General features: G+C 42.5%; 1 protein-coding gene across 1 annotated transcript in view; it reads left to right on the forward strand.

Annotated features, from left to right (window-relative positions):
* Positions 1-967: 967 nt before the first annotated feature.
* Positions 968-9,225, forward strand: part of LOC109218119 — a 10,959-nt gene continuing 2,701 nt past the window's right edge. Inside the window, exon 1 of the mRNA XM_019382448.1 lies at positions 968-1,441. Within this exon, the coding sequence (XP_019237993.1) occupies positions 968-1,441 (474 nt within the window). The remainder of the gene's footprint in view (positions 1,442-9,225) is intronic.

The following is a 9,225-nucleotide window of genomic DNA, read 5'->3' on the forward strand; positions in this document are numbered from 1 at the left end:
TTAAGTATGTTACCTTTTTAGATAATTTTTTTCGAATACAATTTATAATAATATTTGGATAGAACTATATTATTTATGCTAAATGTTTTTATTTGGTTAAAATAATAAAGTTTTAGTTAATCTATTTTTGAATTTGACTTGATAATAAAGATTTATACAATTGAACTAAATAGTCAAGACATCTAAAAAGTTATAAAAATACATAGTTTGAAATTAATTATTTTGGATACAATTTTTATATAGCTCTAAATTATGGCGCTCTAAAAGTGTGTGTGTGTGTGTGTATATATATATATATATATATATATATATATATTACAGATTTTACCTGAAAAAAATAAAAATACACAGTTGAAATAAATAATCATTGCATCAAAAGAAGAAATAAATAAAGTGTATCGCTTAGTACAATAACTAAGCAGCCAAAGTACGCTTCAACCATTTTTTTCACTCGCTTCTCTCTACTTTCTCTCTCTAGAGCACGTTAGTGAAGTTACTATGCTCAGCCATCGGAATGGCCAGAGGAAGGCTGGCGAAGAAGCAAAATAATAAGGCAGCAGTGGCCATTGAGGCTATTGCCAAAAGGATTGGTGTAGCAGCTCCATGCAAGGAGGGTGAAGGGATAGAAGAGGAGTCAGAGTGGCCAAATTTGCCAAATCGGAGGAGTGGACGTAATACACCACTATCCAGTGCAATTGTTAGCGGAATTATGCAGATGAGCAACAACCAGACCAAAGGAACTCCTCAATCAATGGTTCATGTACATGCATGTGGAGATCAACTTCAAAAAGAACAGACAGAACAGGGAGGTGACAAGGTGATAGAGATGCAGAAGGCAGAGGAGGAACCACAAGCAAAAGGGCCTGAGAACAAGACATGGGCTAACCCAGTAGGAAACAATCGATTTGGACTACGAGGTATGAATCTCAGCTTTGTGGCTCCAATAGTGCAAAATTAGGAAACTATTATGGAATTAGCAAAAATTGAAGTGGATAAGGAAACAGAGAAATGGCAGAATGCTCTAATATTATACGTAGTAGGTAACACACCTACGACCGGAGCTCTGGAAAGATTTGTTGCTAGCCAATGGAATTTTGTGGTTAAGCCGATGATATTTTACTATAATGAGGTATATTTTGTAATAAAATTCACTAATATGGAGGATAGAGATGCAATTCTGTTTTCTGGGCCCCATACGATACGCAATAAACCTATAATCACTAAAGTTTGGGCGCCTGATTTTAACTTCAAGGATGAAACTCTAAAAACTATTCCTCTGTGGGTCACTTTGCCAAATCTGCCATTGAATTGTTGGAGTGCTGATTCACTGAGTAGGATTGCGAGTGGGCTAGGGGTTCCGTTGTACGCTGATGAGTGTACAACTAAAATGGAAAGGATATCGTATGCTAGACTTCTAATCGAAATGGATGTAACAGTACCTGTAACGACCCGACCGGTCGTTTTGAGCCCTAGCGCGTCGTTCAGCAGTCCGAGGCCATGAGCAGCTTCAATTTAGGGATTTCGACTTGTACGCGCGGTCGGAATTGAGTTTCGGGAAATCCGGAGTTGATTTGGGAAGAGAATTTTTATTTCAGGAGCTTAAAGTTGAAAGAATGAACTAGGATGGAAATTTTGAGCAAACGACCTCGGAATCAGGATCTGAAGGTTCCAGCAGGTTCGTATGATGATTTTTGACTTGGGCGTATGCCCGGTTCGGGTTTTGGATAAACCGGGAGCGTTTTTGGCGCCTATTGTGGGAGTTAGCATTTTAGAAGAAATTTCATAAGTTTGGCCTGCAGTGCATTTTAGTGTTATCGATGTCCGTTTGGGATTTCGAGTCTGGGAATAGCTCCGCATGGTGATTCTGGAGTTGGGAGCGCGATCGGAAGTGAATTCGGAGGTCCGTAGGTCATTTTGGAGCCATTTGGCTAAAGATAGAAATTTGAAGGTTTTTGAGAAGTTTGACCGGAAGTGGACTTTTTGATATCGGGGTCGGAATCCGATTCCGAAAGTTGGAGTAGGTCCGTAATGTCGAATATGAATTTGTGCAAAATTTGAGGTCAATCGGACGTGATTTGATAGGTTTAAGCATCGAAAGTAGAAGTTGGAAGTTCTAAAGTTCATAAAGCTTGAATCGGAGTGTAATTCATGGTCTTAGCGTTGTTTGATATGATTTGAGGCCTCGAGCAAGTCCGTAATGTGTTTTGGGATTGGTTGGTATGATTGGTTGGGATCCGGGGGGGGGGGGGGGGTCTCGGGTGGATTCCGGGTGGTTAACGGATCAAAAATGGAATTTTAAGAAGGCTGAAGGGTCTGGTTGCTGTCATAACCGCACCTGCGGAAAAGGGGCCGCAGGTGCGGCGCCGCAGAAGCGGCCAGGAAGACCGCAGATGCGGATTTTGGTGAGGGGTGCTGGAACTGCAGATGCGGTCAGGGAGCCGCAAATGCAGGGCCACATCTGCGGAAAAGGAAGCGCAGAAGCGGAAGCTGGGGAGGCCAGGGTGGACCGCAGAAGCGGCCTGGTGACCGCACCTGCAGAACCGCAGAAGCGGCCCAGGGTCCGCAGGTGCGGAAATGCCTGGAGGCAGAAGGCATGTTTTATATCGGGGTTTAAGCTCATTTCTCTCATATCTTCAAGGCTTGGGCGATTGTTGGGGAGCTTCAAGAGGGAATTTTCGTCATCTATGTTAAGGTAAGTTACTCCTACTCATTTCCAAGTTAAATACAAGATTATATCATGGAATTAGGCATGAAAATTGTGGGGAAATTGGTATTTTGGAAGAAGACCTAGAAATTTTTATAAATTGCATTTCACCATGAATTTGAGCATGGAATTAGGAGTAAATTATATATTTGAGCTAGTGAAGTTATGGGTTTCGTATATCTTCGAGAAATTTCGGAATCCGGGCACGTGGGCCCAAGGGCATTCTGGTCATTTCGCTAAGCGGAGTTGGGAATTTGTATAATTTGAATTGTTAACAAGTATTTGAGTATGTTCTCATTAGTTTGTCGTCAATTGGTTAGTTTTGGTGCAGTGTGCGTCGGTTCAAGCCTTCGGAAGGATGTAGAATGCCGGTTATGAGTCTTCGGAGCGAGGTGAGTCTCCTTTCTAACCTTGTAAGAGGGAATTGTCCCCCTAGGTGAAATAATTGATTATGTGCTCCTATATGTGGGGGCTACGTACGCACGAGGTGATGAGAGTTCGTGTGTAGCTACTATTATGCTATTGTCCGGGTAGATAGGACCCAAAAGCATGTTATACTTGGAATAATTATGAACCCATGGATAGCCTGAATTGCTTAAATCACATTGAATTAGTAAGTAAATTTCTAAAAGGACTAAACTTCATTTCTTAAAAGTTGTTAATGGAGAATTTGTATTATTTGGATAATTATTCCCCAATAAATTCTTAATTGGCTACTTGAACATGTATTTTATGTGTACCTGCATCGCATGCATGATTCGCGAGCAGGGTATGTGTTTATTTATGGAACGGGCCGAACACTTCGGCAGATTAAATAGATGCGTCTATGGTTCGGGCCGTTCGACCCTCGGCAGTGTACAGTTTACATTTTTGTTGGATCGGGCCGTCGCCTCGGTGTGATTTGCGCATGTTATTTGTCGCTTGAGAATTTTAAATGTGGAAATTGCCTTTCATGGCTTGATATAAATCGATAGGATAATAAAAAGTAAACTTGAAAATCCCTTAATATTTGCTAAAGGTGTTTACCTGTTTTTCCGCCTTGCGAGATAGAACTGCTATAAATATCCATAATTTCCCCACATTTTTATTACACTATCATTGGACCCCTAGTAAGTGTCGAAGTCGACCATCTCGTCTCTACTTCTTCGAGATTAGGCGGGATACTCATTGAGTACACGTTGTTTACGTACTCATACTACACTTCTGTGCATTTTTGTTGCACAGGTATATGTATCTCTAGCAGCCTTCTGGGCGTAGCAGCACGGGTGATTCTGGGGCTAGGTGAGTTGCGGTATGCGAGGCGGCCCGCAGCTTGTAAAGTCCCTTCTAGTAAATTGTATTTTCTTTCTGTCCATTGTATTCCGGACGGATGTTGTATTGTATTTGATATCCTTATCAGTAGATGCTCATGCACTTGTGACACCGGGTTCTAGGATGGTATTGAAATGTTTTTTTTATTGATTGCTATTATATAATTTGAAATGAAGCAGCTACTTTTGTACTTATGAAATTTAAAGGAAAAATCTCGATCTTTTCAAAAATTGTTAAAATTGGAGTGTAATTAAATATTTAGTTGTCTTGCCTGACAACGGTGTCCGGCCCCATCACGACCTATAGTAGATTTTGGGTCGTGACAACATGGTATCAGAGCACTAGGTTCCCGTCGGTCTCACAAGTTATGAGCAAGTCTAGTAGAGTCTCGCGGATCAGTACGGAGACATCTGTACTTATCCTCGGGAGGCTACAGGGCTGTTAGGAGTACTTCCCTTCTTGATTTCCTTATCGTGCGGTTCAATTCCTTTGAGGCTTATGCCTCTGATTTCTTCCTACTCAATCTTACGCGAGCGCTTGTTATAAATCGAAAATTGAAGGATTGTAATGGCACTACGAATGTGGTGCGGGGTGATTCTCCCGGTATAGTTGATTGGACTGTTATAGTCGCCTTATGGAAGGATATTCTATTGTTCAGCTCAGCAACAGAACTTCTAAGAGCCTTGAGGCTGGGCACAGGTTGCCACGATGCTTATGAGCGATTATTCCGCAGTATTGTTGTGATGGTAGGATGTTTGCCCACGCGTCGGGGCAGTGAATGACTTGAAGGGAGGTTTACTTAGTACATAATCACAAGATTCAGTATTTTATTCCCGGGAGGGAAGGGCAATCGAACTAAGGATGGTCAGATATGGACTGATGAAAGTAATGAGGCCTGGTAATTGCAAGTGTGGTGGATTTTTCTCCTATGATGGGGTACTGTTGTCCTAGTTGGACGTGTTCAGTTTGTCGGTGTTATGATCTTCTACAAGCCGCCTTTGGGGCAAGATATTGTGAAATAGTATCAGAGATACAACCGTCAAATATCGCAGGGTGCGGTGGTTCAGGATCGAATCAATATTTCTAATGTTGGCATTTCGATAAAGATGACCTTCGGAAAAGTTTAAAGCTAGTAGCAATTTGTGGATTCAAGTGCTATGAAGATAAATTTTATTAAGGCAGCAACTGAACAGCAAGATGAGAAAGATATGTGGGAAGTGTCAGGCGGAGTTTTAAGCTTCTAAAAGGCCAGGTTTAGGAAGCGCAGGTCGAGCAATTGATTAAAGAAGTGAGTTTTTCCAAAGTGGGAGAGTGACGGAGTTGCATATGGGCTTTGCGGTGGGATGACCACGTACCTTAAGGAGGATTTGGAGCGATTTGAGAATATTAGCGCTTGGCTATTGGGGTCTACGGATCTGATTTGAAGTAGGGATTCTTGTGCGGCAGGAGATTTAATATAACGGAAAGGAGCCGCTTAAATGAAGGAGGATGCAGCATAACTTTGAATTTGAAAGATTCCGGGGAGGGCTTCCTATAGGTGGGTTACTCAAGTGAGCGAGTTAGCGGTCGCGTGGTTGGCGAAGCTTCTGCGAGGAATTCTATTGGTGGTGCAACAAAGGGGTCGGTTATGCAAATGTGTATGATGAGTCGGAATATAAGAAGGGGGTTTAATAGAAAGATTTCGAGAGATTTAGGCGGTTGATTGCGTAAGGTTAAGGTTATGTCAATAAGAGATAAAGAATTCCGGTGAGTCCCAGAGTTGTGTAATAATGGCTTCAAGCTAAGTGGGAGAGTCCCACCGCTTATGATTGGGTTGCATAGTTAGCTACTTACGAGGTTTCTGGTTATTAGCATATGGATGAGCCGTTTCAGCTACGGGAAAAGGCCATAAGTGGTAATTTAAGCAAAGGAATTATTAAAGGTGGGCTATCGTTGGCCTTATTGGCCCATGTTCAGACTTGGGGAAGGACTCAGGGTGTATGCCTTGTATAAATACGGGTTTCAAAGGAAGTGATTCCGCTGGGTGCCTCGTTGAGAGGGTATTCATGCGTTATAAGATTTATGAGGTTGATTATATTCGGGACCAAGTCAGAGCGGGTGGCTCTCAGTAACGGTCCTAATGGATTCAAAAGAGGTAAAGTATGGTGCCTAATGATTTTGAGCCTATAAGTACAGTTAAGAATCAAGCTTTTGCAGCAGCTTATGAGTGGAGTCTAGAATGTTCTATGGTGTTTGACTCGCAGTGTAACTCTTGATAGAAAGAGGAGAAGGACTTCGGGTTCGTAGAAGGATTAGCAGAATGCGCATATCAGTTGGGAGTGCGAGTGTGTGCACAAGGAAGGTATGAACTGGTTCGTGGGATTTGAGGCAGCATGGTCTCGTGGTTCAAGGTCACTCGGGGTAAGTGCAGCTGGAGTATGTTATGTATCGAATGGAGTTGGTATTATTCTAAGGCAACCAAGGATAAATTGGAGGAAGGTAGATTGATCAGCCATAGTTAAATTGGCAGACTAGTGTTAGTGATCAGTTCCTTCGGCGTGACCAAGTTATGCGAGTGATTTGTGATGGTGCGTATCAGGCTTGTCAGCCGTCACAATTGATGTTATTCAGAAGCATTCTACTGTTGTGGCCTGCTATGTGGAAGCAAATTCTGGAAGGACAATGGGGGCTTAAACCACTGCTTAGAGGTTTGCATATTCTACGATTATGAGAATTCACCTATGTGATACTATGGATCTCCTAAAGTGAGTTAAGTGAAAAGTTTTTATATAATAAAGTGTTGACCTATTAGTGGTTCCGAAGCCATGATGAAAAACGAGTTCTACCATATACTGGCATGTTAAGTGCAGTGAGTGGTACGGGATTTGCAGTGAAGATCAAGGTAGCAGCTTGGTGTGGACAAGGATGTCACGAGCTCGGATGAGCAAGAAAGGAGTTCCGATGTTTAAGGTAAGTTGGTATTGTCTTCAGCGTCACCTGAGATTGGTGTTGTGTAAATAGGGCTTGTATCATGGTTGATGATTCTTGATCGCTTCTGAGCGTTAGTACGGTCGGTGGGTTGGAGGTAAGACCCAGTTGTTGTTTATGGTAGGTTGTGGGAGTGCGCCCCACAGGAAGATTGCATAAATATGGCATGTAGTCACTTGATTGATTAAAGATTTAAGCCAAGTATGAGGATTGTGGTAATATCATTGATTTGGGAATTTATGCTTAGAGGGCACTCTATCTATTGGGTTATGTACTATGGAGGTTCGCTCCGGTTATGAGGGTTATTCTTATGCCGTATGAGAAAAAAGGGAGCTAGGATGGACCTTTGAAAGGTTATTGGTTTAGTCGATATGATCGGGATCGACTTGAGGTCGGTGGATGGATTTAAATGTGGATATGGGCTCTATGTCCGACCAGTTGTGTTCATTTCAGTAATGTGTTCCTTGTGGAGGAGTAGTCAGGCTGTTATTTCGCTGTCAGATATTTCGTCTAGTGATACATGGCGTCATGTGAGTTGTGAGACGGCTGGAGGAATTGCTTACGTGTTGAGGATCCGAGTAGAAATGACGTATTATAAGCAAAATGGCTCTTGAGATTCAGATTGTATATCGCACCTGAGTTGTGCTTGAGTTTTGTAGCTTATAGCGCTATATGTCCCCTCAGGGATGGTATTATGCACTTAGCATGCTTATGACCGATATTCGGTATTTTGTTGTAATGAGCAAATTTAGCTCGATGTGCAATCTCCTTATGCGAAATCTATGTTATTTGGATCGGGTTGCGCGCTGCAACAGTGTGATGTTGAGTATGGCCTTCTATATGTTATTTTTGTATGTCCTGTTTCCTATTTTCTAAGGAAAGTCCGTATTAGTGGGGGAGTTAGGTAATTCCTTCCAGAGTTGTCTTCCTTTTTGTATCGCGTTCGAATAGGTGGCCTATTGGCACATGGTGGCATCATATGAGACTCTTGATTATGTCCGGGGTGGCTTATTGCCTGAGCAGTTCGTACTGGGTAAGATGAGATCATTGGATTCAGGATCAGTGTAATCTGACTGTATGGAATATATTAAGGAGTACATATCATTATTTGGGTCAGAATATGGTAATGTTTATTGTATGAAGTATAGACTCAATGATTGGTTGACTCGGTAGTTGATTATGAATTTCTGCACATCTTTTCCGTTGTGGCGGTATTGTAAGAGTTAGAGTAAGACCTGTGTATGTCGTGGGGTGCAATGGGAGCATCAGATTCGTGGAATTTCGACTAAGTTGATCAGAAAATGTTATTGTGGTCCGGAGAGTAAAATGATGCAAGGTGTGAATTCAGCAAAGTTATGCAGTCATGTTTGGGTACAGCGTGTGGCGATTGATACGGTGTTCGTATGTTGGAAACAGGCCTGACGGGGAATTCCGGATGTTGGAATTGGGCTTTAAGGCCTATCTGCTTGAGTAGAAGGAAATATCTTCAGAATTGATCGACCGAATGCGCTCAACTAAGTTGTGGTAGCAGGGGAAGGTGCATTAGAAGTTAAACAGCGATTTCAGACCACTCCAGTGCAGTTCTCAGCACGTTCGAGGACGAACGTATGTTTAAGTGGGAGAGAATGTAACGACCTGACCGGTCGTTTTGAGCCCTAGCGCATCGTTCAGCAGTCCGAGGCCATGAGCAGCTTCAATTTAGGGATTTCGACTTGTACGCGCGATCGGAATTGAGTTTCGAGAAATCCGGAGTTGATTTGGGAAGAGAATTTTTATTTCAGGAGCTTAAAGTTGAAAGAATGAACTAGGACGGGAATTTGAGCAAACGACCTCGGAATCAGGATCTTAAGGTTCCAGCAGGTTCGTATGATGACTTCGGACTTGGGCGTATGCCCGGTTCGGTTTTTGGATAAACCGGGAGCGTTTTGGCGCCTATTGTGGGAGTTAGCATTTTAGAAGAAATTTCATAAGTTTGGCCTGCAGTGCATTTCACTGTTATCGATGTCCGTTTGGGATTTCGAGTCTGTGAATAGCTCCGCATGGTGATTCTGGAGTTGGGAGCGCGATCGGAAGTGAATTCGGAGGTCAGTAGGTCATTTTGGAGCCATTTGGCTAAAGATAGAAATTTGAAGGTTTTTGAGAAGTTCGACCGGAAGTGGACTTTTTGATATCGGGGTCGGAATCCGATTCCGAAAGTTGGAGTAGGTCCGTAATGTCGAATATGACTCGTGTGCAAAATTTGA

Source organism: Nicotiana attenuata, unplaced genomic scaffold (genome assembly GCF_001879085.1).
Source record: "Nicotiana attenuata strain UT unplaced genomic scaffold, NIATTr2, whole genome shotgun sequence".
In the NCBI taxonomy this organism is placed as follows: Eukaryota; Viridiplantae; Streptophyta; class Magnoliopsida; order Solanales; family Solanaceae; genus Nicotiana; species Nicotiana attenuata.